At 40.2% G+C, this 18,760-nt stretch overlaps 1 protein-coding gene across 3 annotated transcripts in view; it reads right to left on the bottom strand.

Annotated features, from left to right (window-relative positions):
- The window catches only part of uap1 (UDP-N-acetylglucosamine pyrophosphorylase 1), a 53,429-nt gene that overhangs the window by 13,851 nt on the left and 20,818 nt on the right, over positions 1–18,760 (bottom strand). For all 3 annotated transcript variants that reach the window (XM_072274216.1, XM_072274218.1, XM_072274217.1), the window contains exons 4-7: positions 18,503–18,675; positions 3,023–3,216; positions 2,786–2,926; positions 154–342 (exon numbers count right to left, since the gene is read on the bottom strand). In XM_072274216.1, the coding sequence (XP_072130317.1) occupies positions 154–342; positions 2,786–2,926; positions 3,023–3,216; positions 18,503–18,675 (697 nt within the window). The remainder of the gene's footprint in view (positions 1–153; positions 343–2,785; positions 2,927–3,022; positions 3,217–18,502; positions 18,676–18,760) is intronic.

Below are 18,760 nucleotides of genomic sequence, written 5' to 3'. Positions count from 1 at the left end.
GTATACCTACATCAACCTGGTATGTATTTGGAAAGAAACCCAAATGTGGTATGTAGACTTAGTTTGCATCTTCTTGATGGTAGAACTTGTAGATTTAAGAACTGCTATTAAACAAAGGTAAAATTAATTGTAGATCCTCATTTAAATGCATACCTGGGAATTGCAGGAATCCTTGTTCCATTTTCATCAACGAAGTGACCACCTGCATTTAGAACCCAGCGATGGTGGAGAGACATCAATGCATGGCGAGCCGTTGTTGGTGTATCTTTCCCATCCTGACTATCTGCATTCTTCAGTGGAGAAAACTCATCCTCTCGTAAGACTTCAAATGTTACAAATTTCCTATGAAAATATATGTGATTATATGACTCTGAAACTACACATACTAAATTCCTACACAGAAAATAAGCATAAATATATCCCAAAATATCCAGTGGTAATACTGCATACATTTCTTGTTAGCTTGCTTTTATCCAAGCAAGTCATTTTTCTCCTTTATTTAAGAGATTGATAAAACTTACAATACATTAATCAACTTATTTGGTTTGATGAGGAATGGATGCTTATAAGTTTCAAAGAGTAACCAAACAAAAACTGTATTCCTGGTTATCAATCCTGGACCTCAGTGGTTAATATATTCCTTTAAAAAAGTAACAGATGAAGTCTGCATCCCTCAAGCTAAGTGGAACATAAGAATGGAAAAGAATTCCAATAAAATGATAGATGAGATGTATATATTTGCAACACACTGATGCAGTTAAAAAGGTGGCATGACAGCGGCTATACAGTATTTCATTAGAAGTTTGAGGAGATTTGCTAGGTCACTAAAGATACTCGTAAATTTCTACAGACGTACCGTGGAAAGCATTCTAACAGGTTGCATCACCATTTGGTAAAGGGGGGGGGGGTGGGAGGAGGGCACTGCATAGGATTGAAATAAGCTGTAGAAATGTGCAAACTCAGTCAGCTCCATCCTGGGCACTAGCCTCACCAGCATCCAGTACATCTTCAAGCAGTGGTGCCTCAGAAAGGCAGCATCCATCATTAACAACCCCCATGCCCCAGGACATGCCTTCTTTTCATCACTAACATCATGGAAGAAGCCTGAAGGAACACATTCAATGATTCAGGAATAGCTTATTCCCCTCTGCCATCAGATTTCTGAATGGACATTGAACCCATGAACACTACCTCACTACTTTTTTCTCTCTTTTTGCACTACTTATTTAATATAACTTTTATATATTATATACATTTCTCACTGTAATTTATAGATTTTATCATGTATTGCAAAGTACTGCTGCCACATGCCACATAACAACAAATTTCACAACATACGCCAGTTATATTAAAACTGTTTCTGATATGCCCTGGATAAATAACATCCTATAAAAGGCTAATGCTACACAAACAGAATGCTAGTGGTTACTGCAGACACCAGTATGATCTCCAAAAGTAAACTCGCATCATAGTGATACAGTGTTCCAAGCAGTAAGAAAAACACATTCACTTCGGAACATTAACCTTTGAAATGGGAAGAGCAACATTTGCCCAAATGCTAATTACCTTCTACCAGCAATAAGGGTGGTAAAAAGAAATCTAAATTGAATCACCAAGCGGGAAATCCAAGAAAGGGTTATCATATTCCTCCCACTAAAAGTCTGCTTCCCCATCTGGAAGCAAAAATTAATAGTTATGGGAAAAAAGTAATATTTTAAAATATCCCTGGTATATTGTACAGCAACATAAACATGTGGCTTTGGATATACGAAGACACATAAACAATAGTGCATCACAGCATTTGGCTGGTGATCTAACACTGGAAAACTACATCCATATCCAGAATGAATTCTCAACACCAGTGAGAATAGTGAATGCAGGAGTGGAGAAAGGATTTAAGAGGGATACGCCTTAAATCTAGCGTGAGAATCATGATGCACCGTATATTAGCTGCTGCCAAGAGCTTTGTTTACAAGTGCTACACCAAATGTTGGCTGTTTACCTGATTGCTTGAGTAGCAAGCCCAATTTCTTGAATAGTTAAAGCCAAGCTGCAATTTGGAAATTGGTGCTGGCAAGTAATCAATATCTAATACTAACCAAAAAGATATTCATGAAAGGTACAATCCAGAAGGTGGATTAAAGTCCAATTGGTGTTCTCGTGGGGGAGAGGTATCTTTAAATGGGACTAATATTCTAATTTAACAGTGCACATTTCAAATAAGTGCTGCATTCAAATAGAGGTTATTTGCCCAGTTCCGGCAAAAAAAAACATCTAGTGCACTCAATCAATATGAAATAATGGCTGATGAAATCTGCAACACAAATCTGTGCAAGCTCCAAAAGCCTAAATACTGTGTGTGCCGAGGTGAATTCTGCAGGCTTTGATATCACGAGTGATTCAGCTTTTTGCATAAATCTACTCAGTGAAATAGCTTATATGATGAAAAGTTTTTAACTTCTTTTGGCAATGCACAGTTCGAATCCTGGCATTGAACTCTACAACCATATTAAACTCTTAGAGCTGCTCCTAGATCTGGCTCCCTACTTCTGCAAGACATTTCTCCAATTTAACAGTTCCAGAAACCTTGCAGTCAGCTTTGTCAATAATTGCACTATTCTTCAGCTTTTTTTTGTCAGATTCTTCTCATACATTATCTAGTCTCAAATGAAAAACAGCTTTTCAGACAAGTTATTATATGAACTGTACTAAACTGAGAGGCCCTCTTTACAGGAAACATAAAGAAAGAAAATACATTAGAACATTCCCTACAAAGAAAACTTACTTAGAAAATTGAAAGATGTCAAACACAAATTTTTCCATCTTAATTCCATTAGGCTTGTCTGGTTTAATCTGTTGACCTTGATCATTAATGTAAGGAATTTTCTTTCGAGCAACGTGATGCTGTAACTTAGGCTCATGGATTCTAAAGAAACACAAGATGTAGACTTATTCAGCAAGTATCAAAATAGTGACACATTTGCTTGATGGAACTTGAAGGCAATTATGTATTTTAACTCACTTCACAACATCCTTTAAGAACTGTAGTGTAAAGAAATGGTTACATATGTTCCCTGCATTGAATGTTAAACGCCCATCGGCATTCCTTTTCTGTGCAGTAACCAGAGTGATCTCACTGTACTCCACAACTTTATACAGGCCATTCACTTTACACACGACACCGACAGCCTCCGTTGGATGTGTCTTTTCTACTACCTGAAATTAAATAAAAACAAAATATCTGAAGTTACTTAATAAAAAAAAATCTAACATTTTGTTGCAGAGAAAGATTAATAAATTCTAGAATTCTAGCCACTTAGCCAAATGAACACCATGTAAATTGATGCCGGCAGGTTTTCCACTTCAAAAACAAGTTGGTGATTATTTCTCCAAAGTCAAAGGAGCATCAAGAATATTGGAAAAAGCTGTGGGAGATTGATTGGGACCTAATATATGCACAGGTCGATTCATTATATCTATTAGCATAAGTAAAACTGAAATCATGATCAAGATGTTCTTTCCTAATCATTTGCCAAACTTCAGCTGGGAGTTCTAAGTTTACTAGTGCTTTTCTGGGAGGTTCAGGCTTGAGTTGCAGGGAGATATGAACCAGAGTGCCAGCACAGATAGTAGAGTGGTTATGAGGAAAGATACTGTGAAGAAGGGGGCGAAGAAAAGTTATAATGGCGCTAAATGGTGACTCCTTTGATGCATCTTCGGAAACAGCTTATTTCTATCTTTGATATCTCTTTTTTCCCTCTTCAAGGTTCTTTTGAAGACCCTGACCTGGAGTTACACTCTGACTTAGGTTCTTTGAGGGAATGGGATCCGCTCTCAGGGCCTCACGACCAGCCGCCTTTTGATATCCCAAGGGCGTGGCCTGGAAGATTAACACGCCTTCAGGGTGCCAGATTTTCGTGGCTCTGGAGATGGGCTGATTCTAGGCCGGTGCCCCTGACTGAGGTGTCGTGGGAAAACATGGAACATCAGGAGCAGCAGGTTAGCTGCCATGGGCTGTGTGTCCAGAGACCTGAGCCTTTTTGGGGCTGACTCTCTGGGCGCAAAGCTCGGGAAAAGCAACACGACAGACTTTTAGCATCATAAACCAGCGAGTTGTTTGTTATGTCTACCCTCTCGCTATGAAACAGGGACACCTCTTTTTCCCTTATTAGGGAGAGAGAGAGCCTGTGGTATGTAGAATTACCAGGTGAACGAGTAGTCTTTGGGATACTGCAAGTCTGTCTTTATTGATGCTTTGCTGCATGCTGAGTGCTCGGTGGGGGTGGAGAGGGGATGTTGCCTTGCTGCTGCTTGTTCGTGGGAGGGGCGAGCTGGGGGGGCCTTGGGGTTCTAATGTTTAACTGTCATTCATTCTTTGGGTCACTCCTCTGTTTTCATGGATGTTTGCAAAGAAAAAGAATTTCAGGATAGATATTGTATATATTTCTCTGACATTAGATGTACCAATTGAAACCCACATACTGTTACATACATGCGAAACAAGAATAACATTGGAGCATCAGGATTAATACTTTTTACTGAATCATGCTAGCCACTGTACACGCTGTGCAACAGTGCAGGAGGTACGAATCAAGCCAGCTGAGATGAAAAACATGCGCATTCAGAATACGTGCCAAAAGAGAGCCCTCTACATGTAGGAAGCCCAACCAATCAGTTGTCTACATGCACATGCCACTCTCTCACAACTGATCTGAAACAGTTCACAAGTCAGGAATCGAATGGTTGAGCATGGAATAATTTTCTCAGCTGCATCTATTTCAATACAAGGAGTATTGTAGGCAAGGTGGATGAGCTTAGAGCATGGATCGGCACATGGATTTATGGCATTGTAACCATTACTGAGTCTTGGTTGCAGGAGGGGCAGGACTGGCAGCTCAATGTTCCAGGGTTCTGTTGTTTTAGACATGATAGAGTGGGAGGGATTAAAGGGAAAGAGAATCCAATTGCTAGTCAGGGTAAACTTCACAGCAGTGCTCTGACAGGATAAACTAGAGGGCTCGGCTAATGAGGGTATATGGGTGGAATTGAGAAACAAGAAAGGGATTTCCACATTAATGGGATTATATTATAGCCCACCCAATAGTCAGTAAGATTTAAAGGAGCAAATTTGTAGAGAGATCATAGACTGTTGCAAGAAAAACAAAGTTGTAATAGGTGATTTTAACTTTCTCCCATTCTGTAAAAGGGCTGGATGGGATAGAGTTTGTCAAATATGTTCAGGCAAGTTTCCTTAATTAATATATAGAGGACTCTACTAGACAGAGTGCAATACTGTATCCCCTATTATGGAATGAGACAAGGCAGGTGACAGAAATGTGTCCCGGGAAAACCTGGGATCCAGTGATTACAATTCCATTAGTTTCAATATAATTATGGAAAAGGATAGGTCTGGTCCTCGGGTTGACATCCTAAATTAGAGAAAGGCCAATTTTGATTGTCTGAGAAAGGATCTGGCAATTGTGGATGGGGATAGGTTGTTTTCTGGCAAAGGGATGTGGGAGGCTGCCGAAAGTGAAATTTTGAGAGGACAGAGTTTGGGTGTTCATGTTAGAATAAAAGGCAAGGATAACATGCTTAGGGAACTTGGTTTTCAAAAGATATTAAGGCCCTGGATTAAAAAAAAGAAAGAGATAAATAAAAGTTGTAGGCAGCAAGAAACAAATGAGGTACTTGAGGCCCTCCATTGGTCAGCGTCAACTATGGATGTTGTGTCTCAGTTGTTTACATGATACGCAAGCCAGGGCAGTATGACATGGAGAGCAAACTGTTGCCCTTGTAGCAGGCTACCCCGCCCCATGATATCCAAAAGACGGCAGAGACTGATATAGTTTGGCAACAGTGGCGTCGCCAGTCAGCACTGAACTCAATGCAGGACTGCCTTAGGGGCTCCACTTCAAATGTTTCCTCGGGGTTTATGTCTAAAGCCTTCTCCATGAGTGGGTATAGCCTCAAGGCAGCAGAGGTTTGTGATCAGAGTTTTCCTTATCCTAGATGAGCTGTCAACCACAGCTGACAAGCCCACCTGTCCAAAGTGATTGGTTTTAAGGCAATAACCTGCCTTCGCCACTTCTCCTGTCAGTAGAAATTATTCTGCTGGGCTTAGTTGCTAAGGCCACAAGTGAAGGCCAGGAGCAGGACTTGGTTGTTAGAGGCTACTTGAAGTGCATGCCATTGGGAGTACTTAATAGGTAATGGGAGCTTATTCTCACTACCATGCTCATCTATAACAACCTGAAGGAACCTGAGGTACTTGAGAGTAAGAAATACAAGAGGGCATTTAAGAGGGAAATCAGGAGAGCTCAAAGAAGGCTCGAGGAGAAAGAGAATCCCAAAAGCCACTACAGATATAGTAAGAGCAAAAGGATGGCAAGGGACAAAATAGGTCCTTTCGAAGATCAGTGTGGTCATCTCTGTGTGGAAGTTAAGGTAAGGCAAAGAGTCACCTCTGCTTACTAGTCAAGATAGGTGGGGGTGACTGTAGCAATGTGTACTCAAGCCAGGTGAGTGAAGCCTCTGTAGTGAGACTTTTCTAGAAAGGTCTTCCTAAATCATAGCGTCCCTTTACACAATAGGGGATTCCAGAGACAGGTGTGATAGGAATAATGGAAGGATGTGAAATACACCCAGCTTCAAAGTGTCAGCTTATAGTTTCCATTGACTTTTAACATCTCTGTTGTAAATGGTGATTGATCCTGCAAGTGTATGTAAGAAATTCAAACATATACAATTTACTAAATTGTCAATAGCTAAAACTGATAAACCAATTCTGTATAAAAATAGCAGTTTCCTGTCCTGACTTCTAAACAGTGTGAGTGACAAAGGCCATGCAATTCTCCTTGTGCACAAGTAAGATAAAAATACGTTTGAGTCGTAAGAATGCATGTGTTCTGGGCCCAGTTAATTTAATTATTTTATTTTATTATATTATATTATATTATATTATCGGTGATGGATTGGAAATAACATCTCCTCACTAACAATCAGTGCTGGCACACCTCAAGGATGTGTGCTTAGCTCACTGTTCTACTCTCGTTACACTCACAATTGTATGGCTAAACACAGCTCAAATGCCTATTATAAATTTGCCAATGATACAAATATTGTTGGTAGAATTTCAGATGATGATGAGGCGGTGTACAGGAGCGAGATGTATCAGCTGGCTGAGTGGTATCACAACAACAACCTTGCACTCCACATCAGTAAAACCAAGGAATTGATTGTGGTCTTCAGGAAGGGAAAGTCCAGGAACCACACACACTAATCCTCATCGGGGGATCAGTAGAGGAAAGAGTGCGCAGTTTCAAGTTCTTGGGTGTCAACATCTCTGAAGGTCTAACCTAGGATCAATATATTGATGGGAGTACAAAAAAGCCTGGACAGAGACTATATTTCATTAGGAGTTTCAGAAGAATTGGTATATCACCAAAGACTCTTGTAAACTTCCACAGATGTACCATGGAGAGCATTCTAACTAGTTGTATCACCCATCAATGTTGCTGGCGAACGCAACAGGCCAGGCAGCATCTCTAGGAAGAGGCACACTCGATGTTTCGGGCCGACACCCTTCGTCAGGACTAACTGAAAGAAGAGCTAGTAAGAGATTTGAAAGTGGGAGGGGGAGGGGGAGATCTGAAATGATAGGAGAAGACAGGAGGGGGAGGGATAGAGCCAAGAGCTGAACAGTTGATTGGGCAAAAGGGATATGAGAGGATCATGGGACAGGAGGCCCAGGGAGAAGGCAAAGGGGGAGGGGGGGGGGAAAAAAAACCCAGAGGATGGGCAAGGGGTATAGTCACAGGGACAGAGGGTGAAAAAGGAGAGAGAGAGAAAGAATGTGTGTATATAAGTAAATAACGGATGGGGTACGAGGGGGAGGTGGGGCATCAGCGGAAGTTAGAGAAGTCAATGTTCATGCCATCAGGTTGGAGGCTACCCAGATGGAATATAAGGTGTTGTTCCTCCAACCTGAGTGTTGATGCTGCCTGGCCTGCTGCATTCACCAGCAACTTAGATGTGTGTTACTTGAATTTCCAGCATTTGCAGAATTCCTCATGTTTGTGTAGCTGTATCACCATCTGGTATGGAACGGCACTTTACAGGATCAGTAAAAGCTGCAGAAAGTTGTAACTTCCGCCTGTTCCAACATGTGTACTAGCCTCCCCAGCATCGAGAGGGCTTCTAAAGATGATGCCTCAAAACGGCGGCATTCATCATTAAAGACCCTCATCACCCAGGACATGCTCTCTTCTCATCACTACCATCAAGGTGGTGGTACAGGAGCCTGAAGGCACACACTCACATTTCAGGAACAGCTTCTTCCCTTCTGCCATCAGATTTCTGAATGGACCATGAACACTACCTTACATTTCCCCCCTCACTTTTTGCACTACTTATTTAATTTAGTGTTTATATAGATTTCTTATCGTAATTTATAGTTTATTATTATTATTATGCAGCAGTGCAATGTACAGATGCCACTAAACAACAAATGTCATGACATATGCCAGTGATATTAAACCTAATTTTGCTACTTTTTTTCCTTGGAGCATTAGGGAATGAGGAGAGATTTGATAGAGGTATTAACAAAATTTATGAGAAGTTAGTCCTGACGAAAGGTCTCGGCCTGAAACGTCGACTGAAACTCTTTCAATAGATGCTGCCTGGCCTGCTGCGTTTACCAGCAACTTTGATGTGTGTTGCTTGAATTTCCAGCATCTGCAGAATTCCTGTTGTTGTTATGAGAAGTATAGATTGGTAAATTCAAGCAGGCTTTTTCCATGCGATTGGGTGAGACTAGAACTACAGGTCATTGATTAAGAGTGAAGGTAAAATATTTAAAGAGAAATTCTTCACTCAGAGGGTGGTGAGAGTAAGAAACAAGCCACCAGCGGAAGTAGTGAATGCAGGTTCAATTTCAACAGTTAAGATAAATTTGGATAAGTATATGGATGGGAGGGGCATGGAAGGCTTTGTTCCATGAGCAGGTCAGTGGGACTAGGCAAAGTAATAGGTTGGTAGACTAGTTGGGCCGAAGGGCCTGCTTCCGTGCTGTAGTGCTTCATGACTCTAAGGGCTCACTGAAAATTAATAAACTCTTTGGAAATAAGCTAATAAACAAGTCATGGAGAAATGTGAATACAAGATCAATACTGTGGACTCAATATATTGCAAGTTCAAATATCTCATATGGTGAAAATTAATAAACATGTCTTCAAATATCACATAGCAACTGTGCCAGTATACTAAATTTGTCACAGACATGATATTCAGCTGCCCAGATTTATTGGCACAATTGGAGGAAAATGTGAGCATTTATCTATCCCTTTTGCTTTCTTTGCCCTGTATACTTCATTTTTACCTGGAATAAAAGATAGCCACATCAGCCTGCAGATTTCACAGAACCAGCTACATAGTAAGACTCAAATGAGGTATTAGGCATGCCTCCAGATGTTGGAGATCATTCTGATCCTACTGGGAGTGCTGAAACTATCATAATACCTGATACTCACACTCTCCCCTCACTCTTTCCAGAATTTCTTCTAATTTGCAACATACAAGATACAAGCTAGGTCTCATTTTGGGTATGTTTAGTGAGATGCTGGGAAACATTGTTCAATGTCAAAGTAGCAAAGACTAACTTTGCTTTGCTGTGCATATACTTTCCAGTGGGAAATATGCTTGTGGACCCAACCATCATGCAGCAGCATCTGAAAGATCATTTTGCAGCATGTTTGGCTGCACCAGCCATTAATTATATGAATGATACAATGCAAGTATTGACTGTTTGCCTGTTTGGAAACAAGGAACATAACATAATATCATAGCAGTCTTGCAAATTATCCTCTAGTTTTATAGGATTGTTTTGCATCCCCCTCCAGTGTATGGGAATAATTCTGCAGAGTATATTCAGCGTATTTCTTGCCCTTTATCAAAATGACATGATTTTTCCTCCCATTACTGCCATATTGCTATTGCTTTTGCATCTACCTGCTAGTCACTCAGCCCAGAGTTGTTGCTGAAGGAATTCTGAGTCTGTATCAAGATCACTGCTAACTCTAATCTGCGTAGGTGCCCAGCCGTGCAGTAAATGAAATGCTCCCGTGCACATTGTCTTTGTTGCTGCGCAGCTTGAACTTTCTATACATAACGTTAATGTAATTTTGAAATCTATGTTAATATGGTCATGAAATACCCTGTAATTGTCCATAAATTTTCCAAATAATAAACATATCACCTTTACTTTGAAACATTTTAGAGTTTCAATGTATTTACATTGTCAGTATTTACATCACTGTTACAAATTGTAACAATAAACACAAAATGGAATTCAGCAGCTCATCATCAATAAACTACCAGTCCACTGAACGCAAACATTTAAACTTTTAAAGCCTGCGTAGGTTTCAGGCCATGTAAACATTTCCAGCTCAGAGCAATGGTTAGTCCATGCAGCTGTAAATAAATCAGAGGGAATGTTGATCAAGCTATTCCGAATCTTTATCATGCATCTGCTAGGCATAAGAGGTACTTGCAGAATCTGGAAATCTAGAACAATACACACAATGTGCTGAAGCACACATCTGCTAAGCATACCTAGCACAATGATAATGAATTTTTCATTAGGACAATGACCCACATAATACAGCCAGTTAAAAAAAAGTGCTCAACTTGCACTAGACAAGCAAAAAAAGGCAGATGACAGGCACCAAAGAAGTTATACTACAACTACATCGACCAAAGAAGTTATACTGGTGATAAAGAATTTTCTTTACAAGGTGGTGTAGTTAGTATTTACAAATGTGATATGGAATTTTTGTTATGTTTTTATTTTTGCACTGCAGTCAACTGCACACTGATAGGTGTAACAGATGTACACAGGTGTAACAAAGGCAAGATGTACAACTACTAGTGCATGAAATAGCAAGATTTTGGAACTCTCTAATAAGAATGTGGATACTCAGTCATGGAATATATTCAAAGTTAAGAATCAGAGGATTTTGAGATCTGGCACAAAAGTAGAATTCAGATACAGTATCGGCTACTCTCTTAAATAGAACCAACATTGGAGATTCATACAGACTACTTCTGTTTCTTCTACTGTGCACAACAACCAGTTATTAAGGTAATGGAATGGCATTGGGTTCTGGTATAAAGACAGTTACCAAGCTGTGCCTTCAAAGACAGCAGCCTGTACTAAGAAGAAAGCAACAATCCTAGAGAAGTCGGGAGCTCTCTTCTGCAGCTACCCTTTAGCAGAAAGAATTTAAGTATTGTAAAACCTATTTTAATAAAGAATCTTAGTAACTATAATCTGGTTTATTATAACTAACTTATGTTGTAAAATGTATTGTGTTGTAGCAGCAGTACAGTGCAAGACATAAAAATCATAGCTACAAAATAAATAAATAGTCCAAAAGACAAATAACAAGGTATGGTTCATGGACCTTTCAGAAATCTGAAGGCAGAGAGAAAGACATTGTTCTTAAAACATTTGCGTGTGGGTCTTCATGCTCCTCTATTTCCTCTCAATGACAATAATGTAAAGAGGGCATGTCCTGAATAGTGAGGGTTTTTAGTGATGGATTCCGCCTTCTTGAGGCACCACCTCTTGAAGATGTTCTGGATGTTGTTGGTGGTTGGGGGAGAGGGCGTTCTTCCCATGTTGAAACTGGGTGAGTCTACAACCTTCTGCAGCTTCTTGCAGCCTTCTCTGCTTTGGAGGTTCCACACCAAACTGTGATGCAACCAGTCAGAATGCTGTACGTCTATAGAAATTTGTAAGTCTTTGGTGACATACCAAAGCTCCTCAAACTCCCAATGACGTAAAGCCACTGGCATGCCTCCTTTATGATTGCATCAAGGTGTTGGGTCAGGATAGATTCTCTGAGATGTTGACACCCAAGAACTTGAAGTTGCCCACCCTTTCCACTGCAGACTGTGGACTGCTGTGTGTTTTTCCGATCAATCCCTGAGTCCAAGGTTGTTGTTGCAGCAACATCACTCAACCATTTGATCCGCCTCACTCCTATAGGCCTCCTTGTCACGATCTGAGATTCAGCCAACGGTAGTGGCATCAACGAATTTATAGAAGGCATTTGAGCTGTGCCTAGCAACGTAGTCATACATGCAGATCAGAGCAGTGGGCTAAGCACATATCCTTAAACTACACCCTTACACAAACTACAGAAGTCTGCATATAACACCAGCTAAAACCTGTAAGAGCTAAGCATATTGTTATGGTCACTTTGATGGCCACTAGCAATGAGGTCTTGCTCTGCTCGGAGATTGCAGCAGTTGCCAATCTTCAATGAACGCATCTTTACTGAAGCATAGATATTAAGGAACTTCAAATTATACAACTTCTTGGACAGAGGACATAAATGGCAAACTGAAAAGAACCCTTTTCACCTCCAACAACACATTCTGCATGAGTATTCTCTGTTCATTTTCCCAATCATACTATATTTCAAGGGAAATGCCTGTTAATGCACTCAGGAACAACCCAGGAAAAAAGATTTCCTGCATCTGTCACATCTCACTTCAATTCTTATAACTTAAAACAACATTAAAAAGTGCTAAACACTTGTGGAGTCAAAGCATTAGCTAATTCAAAAAAAAAGTAATCTACAGGCAGCGGATGATGTAATCAATTAGAAATGGAGATGATAGGTTATTTTACCCAATGTTGAACAAGTTCATGTTTGCAAATTTGGGAGAATTAGCTTACCTATACTCAAGGTGATATCACTTATATTAAAATATCACTCATGTCAAGTGCCATCTGCTCTGCCAACTTCTGGTCAAATGGGATGATATAGTATTAGCAATTATACTAACATCATATCAATCCAATTCATCTCACAAATGTGCATATGCACAGTTGATGCCATTTTTCAGCTCTAAGGCCATGCACAGCAGCCTATGAGGTGTTTTAAATCGGTTTACTCAGCCAGATCAGGTCCAAACAGGTCATCTTCAACTCTTTAACATACTAAATCAATTTTAATTTCTTGGACTACAGCAAAAGATGAGTTAATAAATTCCAACTTATAACTTATCTGTTCACACATATAAACATAAGTCATACATATAAATCAAGCTGTGTATTCCACACAAAAAAAACTAAAAAAATAAACAAAAAGGATAAGCTCTAAGTGAGAAATAAAATCCAGCTGGCAATTTGTGCTTTATAAATAACAATAACCAAAACAACACTTCAAAAATTGCTGAATATGAAGAACAGTGTTATTTTAACATAAACATGTTTTATTTTCATCAGTGAGAGAAAATTATTGTCACCAGATGTTGATCTGTTTTCTTTGTAGACTATTTTGAGTTTTGAATGCCTTTTGGAACCTTTACATTTATTAACTGTCCCATCAACTTATGTCACCTTCCAGTCACAGCCAATTTGAACAGCAGCTCTAGCTAACTCTTCATATATTCAATACTCAAGGTACATTTTAGAATCAGTAGTAAAAGGAGGATTTCCCCCCTCATTCTGTCTGTGTAATTTAGCAATTTCCAATGAATATATTTAATGTATTCATTTTCTTTGTTCCTGCAATTAACTACTTTTAAATAGAAAATTTTTCTTTGACAACTTATCACATCATCACATCAGGCATTGCATCCTATAATCATAATTTGCTATATTAAATAATGTTACAATAGCTTTTCTTGGCATCCACTAGCAGAAAGAATTTCTCCTTAATCATTTCTGCCCAAGGAGAACAAACTGGTTCCAAGATCTCTCCTAACAGCTGAAGTCAGTCACTTATACAATGTTGGCAAATCTCATTTCCTCTAGTAGGTTTTAACATTCATCCGATGAAATTACAGTACAAACTATTTTATAAATTTATCCATGTGATATACCTCATGAATGGATGCAAAAGATGCTACAGTATCCAGAACAGGTGAGGGTAGCTGGTGTTTAAATGCTGGCTGCCACTACTACTACATCGACTCAGGCCTAGGGGGCCGGCGTCGGGCACGATGGACTTTCCACTTCTCCCTCTCCCTCAGTGCGTTCAGTTCATCTAGACAAAAACTGAGCTACTGTCTAGCCACTGATTTGAAAAGTTTCAAAGTTCAAACTAAATTTATTACCTAAGTATGTATATGTCACCATATACAACCCAGAGATTCATTTTCTTGCGGGCATACTCAATAAGCCCATAGTAGAATAATTATAACAGAATCAATGAAAGGCCACAGCAACTTGGGTGATCAACCAGTATACAAAAGTGCACATACAAAAATAAAGAAATAATAATAATAGTAAATAAATAAGCAATAAATATCAAGAACATGAGGTGAAATGTCCTTGAAAGTGAGTCCATAGGCTGTAGGGACAATTTAATGATGGAGCAAGTGATGGAGCTCCTGTATCTTCTTCCTGATGGTAGCAGTGAGAAGAGAACATGACATGGTTGGTGGGAGTCCCTGGTGGTGGATGCCGCTTTCCTACGATAATACACCAAGCAGATGTGCTCAATGGTGAGGAGGGCTTTACCCATGACTGTTGAGCCATATCCACTACTTTCAGTAGGATTTTCCATTCAAACACTTTGGTGTATCCATACCAGGTTGTGATGCAGCCAGTCAATATACTCCCTGCCAAACATACATAGAAGTTTAGCAGTTTACTGATGTCATCCTGACTCTTCGCAAACTCCTAAGTAGAGGTGCTACCGTGCTTTCTTTGTCATTTCATTTATGTGCTGTGCCAAGGACAGTTCATCTGAAATGATAACACCAAAGAATTTAAAGTTGCTGACCCTCTCCATCTCTGATCCTTTGATGAGGACTGGCCTATGGACCCCTAGTTTCCTGCTCCTAAATCCAATGATCGGCTCCACAGTCTTGCTGACACTGAGTGAGAGGTTGTTGCTGTAGCACCAGACTTTCAATCTCCCTCATATATGCTGATTCACCACGGGCTTTGATTCAGTCTATGACAGTGGTGTTGTTAGCACATCTTGAATATGGCATTGGTTACTTCCGGTCAAGATGACGCCAGTGTACGATGCTCCTTTGGTTGACATCTTCCAGACAGTTCACAAAAATGTCTTTTTTACTTCTTTTACGTCTACCTTTCACCTAACATGTGTTTCTGGGACTGTTAGAGCCTGTGATTTACAGTTTAGAGATTGTTAGAGTGATCCAGCGCTTTGCTGTCTCCGAGAAGATTCCGGGAAGCGAGCACATACTTGAATGGCTTCGATGCAAAGAAACTTCGAGACAAGACATGAGCCAATGTTCGACTCCATTTTGCCGATTACAGTGTCCATTAATCGCTGATTAAAGCAACGAGGAAGATTGAGACATTGAGGCGAATGCCGAAGGTGAGCCAGAGTTCATCGTTGATTGCCTTCCTTTTGATTGCTGCTGAGGAGTCTGTGCGCAGCCTATTGCTGTGTGGCTCACTGTGGCAGGTGGGTAGGCCTCTCTGCCTCGAGTGGTGATATCGAAGGATGGTGTTTATGTGTTCTGTGTTTATGGATTGTGTTTATGAACTGTGGACTTTTTTTAAACTTATGGTTTTTAATATTGTGTTTCTTTTAAATTTCCTTTTCCTTTACCATTTTGTTGTATGAGGGGAGGATGCTTGAGGGTTAATGTTCTGTTATTTTTTTGTGGGAGGGGTTTGTTTTTTGGGGGGGTTGATGTCCCTGCTCTGTTTTGTGTGAGGGGTAGGGGATTTTGGGGGTTGATGATCTGGAGAAGACAAAATTTCAGAGTGTATATAGATACATGCTTTGATAATATATGAATCTTTAAACCTGTGAACTGCGCTTAGCCACACAGTCATAAGTGTAAAGCAAGTAGAGCAGGGGGCTAAGCACACAGTTTTGTGAAGCACCTGTGCCATTAGAGATCATGGAGGAGATGTTCTTACCAATCTGAACTGACTGGGAAATTAAGGATCCAATTGCACAAGCAGGTATAGAGGTCAAGGTCTTGGAGCTTACTGATTAGTTTTGAGGGGATTGAATGCTGAGCTGTAGTTACTAAAGAGCATCCTGATATATGAGTCTTTGCTGTCCAAATGTTCCAGGGTTGAGTGAAGAGCCAATGAGATGGCATCTGCCGTGAACCTGCTGTGCTGGTAGAGAAATTAAAGCAGATACTAGTTGCTTCTCAGACAGGAATTTATATGTTTCATCACCAAACTCTCAAAACACTTCATTACAGTGGATGTATGTGCTATTGGATGATAGTCACTGATGTAGGTTACCACGTTCTTCTTGGGCACCGGTATTGACCTTTCAAAAAAGAACAATAAGTACACTGCATATGCTCCCCAGAACTATTCCCACACTCTGGAGGGGATACGAAGTTATCCTATAAAACTACGGAGGGTAATTTGCTGGACTGCTATGACATTATACAACATTCCTAGTTCCTTGTTTCCAAACAGGCAAATAATTGATCAGCACAGGTCTTTAGTACTTGGCGGTGCCCCGTCTAAGTCGGATGCTTTTCATGGGTTCACCATCCTGAAGGCTACTCAGACACTGGCCTCGAAGAGACTGAAATCACAGGATCATCAGCGGTTGTGGGGGTTTGTGGTGGTTGCTCTATGTTTTGACAATCAAAGTAAACATAGAAGGCATTGAGCTCATCTGGAAGTAAAGCCTGTAGTCATCTATGTTACTTGATTTTACTTTGTAAGAGGTGATAACATTCAAGCCTTGCCGCAACTGTCCAGTATCCTTTGTTGATTCAAGTTTAGTCTGGAATTGCAAATTCACCTGTGAGATTGCTTTCCAAAGATTGTACATGGGGCTCTTGTAAGTTTTTTGGTCACCAGACTTGAATGCCTCTGATCTGGCCCTCAGGCTGCAGATCTCAGGGTTCACCAAGGCTTTTAGTTGGGGAAGACTCTGAATGGTTTTGTGGGACATGTTCATCTACAACTGTTTTTATAAAGTCCATGATAACCATTGTTTGTATTCTTTCCGATCCACAGATGAATGCTTGAACATGGCCCAGTTTACTGACTCGAAGCAATCCCATAGCCACTCCTCTGCCACCCACGACCACCTCTTTGTTGTCTGAATCTCCGGAGGTTTGCTCTTTAGCCTCTGCCTGTATGTAGGTAGAACAGCCAAGTGATCAAATTTCCTGAAATGTGGTCTGGGCATGGAATGATAGGTATTCCTTATTTTAGTGTAACAGTGGTCTAGTGTGTTGGAACCTCTGGTGCTTCTGGTTATACGCTGATGGTAACTGAGCAAGGACTTCGTCAAACAAACCTGGTTGAAGTTCCCCGACAGTGATTTGAAATTCATCAGGATGGATTGTTTCTCACTTGGAGATGGCACTGTGCAATATCTCAAGCCTTGATTATAGTCAGGCGCTGGTGGTATGTAAACTCTGATAAGGAACACAGATAAGAATTCCCTAGGTAAGTAGAACAGACAGCATTGGAACGTTAGGTGTTCAAGGTTGGGGGTACACAAGTTCGACAAAATCGCCACATTGGAGCACCACTGAGAGCTTAGCTTGAAACACACACCTCCACCTTTTGTTACTCCAAATCAGCAGTTTGGTTCATCCTGTGAATCAAGAAGCCTTCCATCTGATCACTGTATCTGACGTGCTGGGAGTAAGCCATGTAAACAGTTAAACATAGAACAGAACAATGTCTCATTTCCCTCTGATACAGCTCAATTTTGTTCTCCAGTGACCGATATTTGCTAGCAAGATGCTGTTTTTAGAGGGGGTTTCATTCCTCTGTGTTTTAGCCTGGCCTGGAATCACCTCCCCCCGACCCCCGCGTCACTTCCAGCCATGGCAATGAATCTTTGATCGCTTATAAAGTGGACCTACTTGCCTGAGAGTTAAGTCCACAGAGCTCTTCAGAAGATCATGAAATCAGTAGTTCATTAAGTCAGTTTAAAAGTACATTGGTTAAAGAAAAATTACATGCTGCAAGTTGCAGTGCGAGTAATTCAAAAGAAGTATATTTAGCAGTATTATACGTAGCCCATGTGCTGTGCTTCACCGGTAAAATTTTGCTTTACTTACACTCGATATCTCTATTCCTAACACCAGGATCCTGTAATTTTAAATTTTCATGCTTGCAATGTGGTGGTAACTTGTACAATATAATCTGTAGGCAAATGGCAAGCATATTGGGAAAAGAAATAAAAGTTCACGTCCTGGCGACATCCCAAAGAACTCTATTCCCAACCAAGTTCTTCCTAAGTGCAGTTAGCCCCGCAGTATAGTTAAACGTCAATCTATTTTACCACAGCGAAGTTCTACAAATCCAATAGTGCAAATGACCAAATGGATAATTTTAGATGTTTAAGGTACATTAAAAGATCACCTCTGCAATTACTACAATGCAATGTTTCATATGGGACCATTAGGAACTAGTCATCTGAATAAAACTATAACCTGGATTTTAGAGCAAGTTCTCAGTGACAAAAGCTATTGATGTTAACACATACAGTGAAAGAAAACATACCTTAGCTCCACAGTCAGCTTGCTGTTTCACACAAAAGCCTATGAAGACAGGATCTGCAACTTTAACAAGAATATTGTCCACACAGTACACATGAACATAAGCAATGCCTCGACTTTCCATATCCTCCACAATCTTCTGATTTCCAAGGGCACGGTAAAGTCCTCCATTTCCATCTGCAAAACCAGAATTTATGTATATCAACACTCTTGAAACATTTAAACTACAAACTTCAAATTCTGTTTAATTTTGAACCAATTT

Source organism: Mobula birostris, chromosome 12, assembly GCF_030028105.1.
Source record: "Mobula birostris isolate sMobBir1 chromosome 12, sMobBir1.hap1, whole genome shotgun sequence".
Taxonomy (NCBI): domain Eukaryota; kingdom Metazoa; phylum Chordata; class Chondrichthyes; order Myliobatiformes; family Myliobatidae; genus Mobula; species Mobula birostris.
Note: the sequence above shows the minus strand (reverse complement) of the source record. Positions and strands in the feature narration are given on the sequence as shown.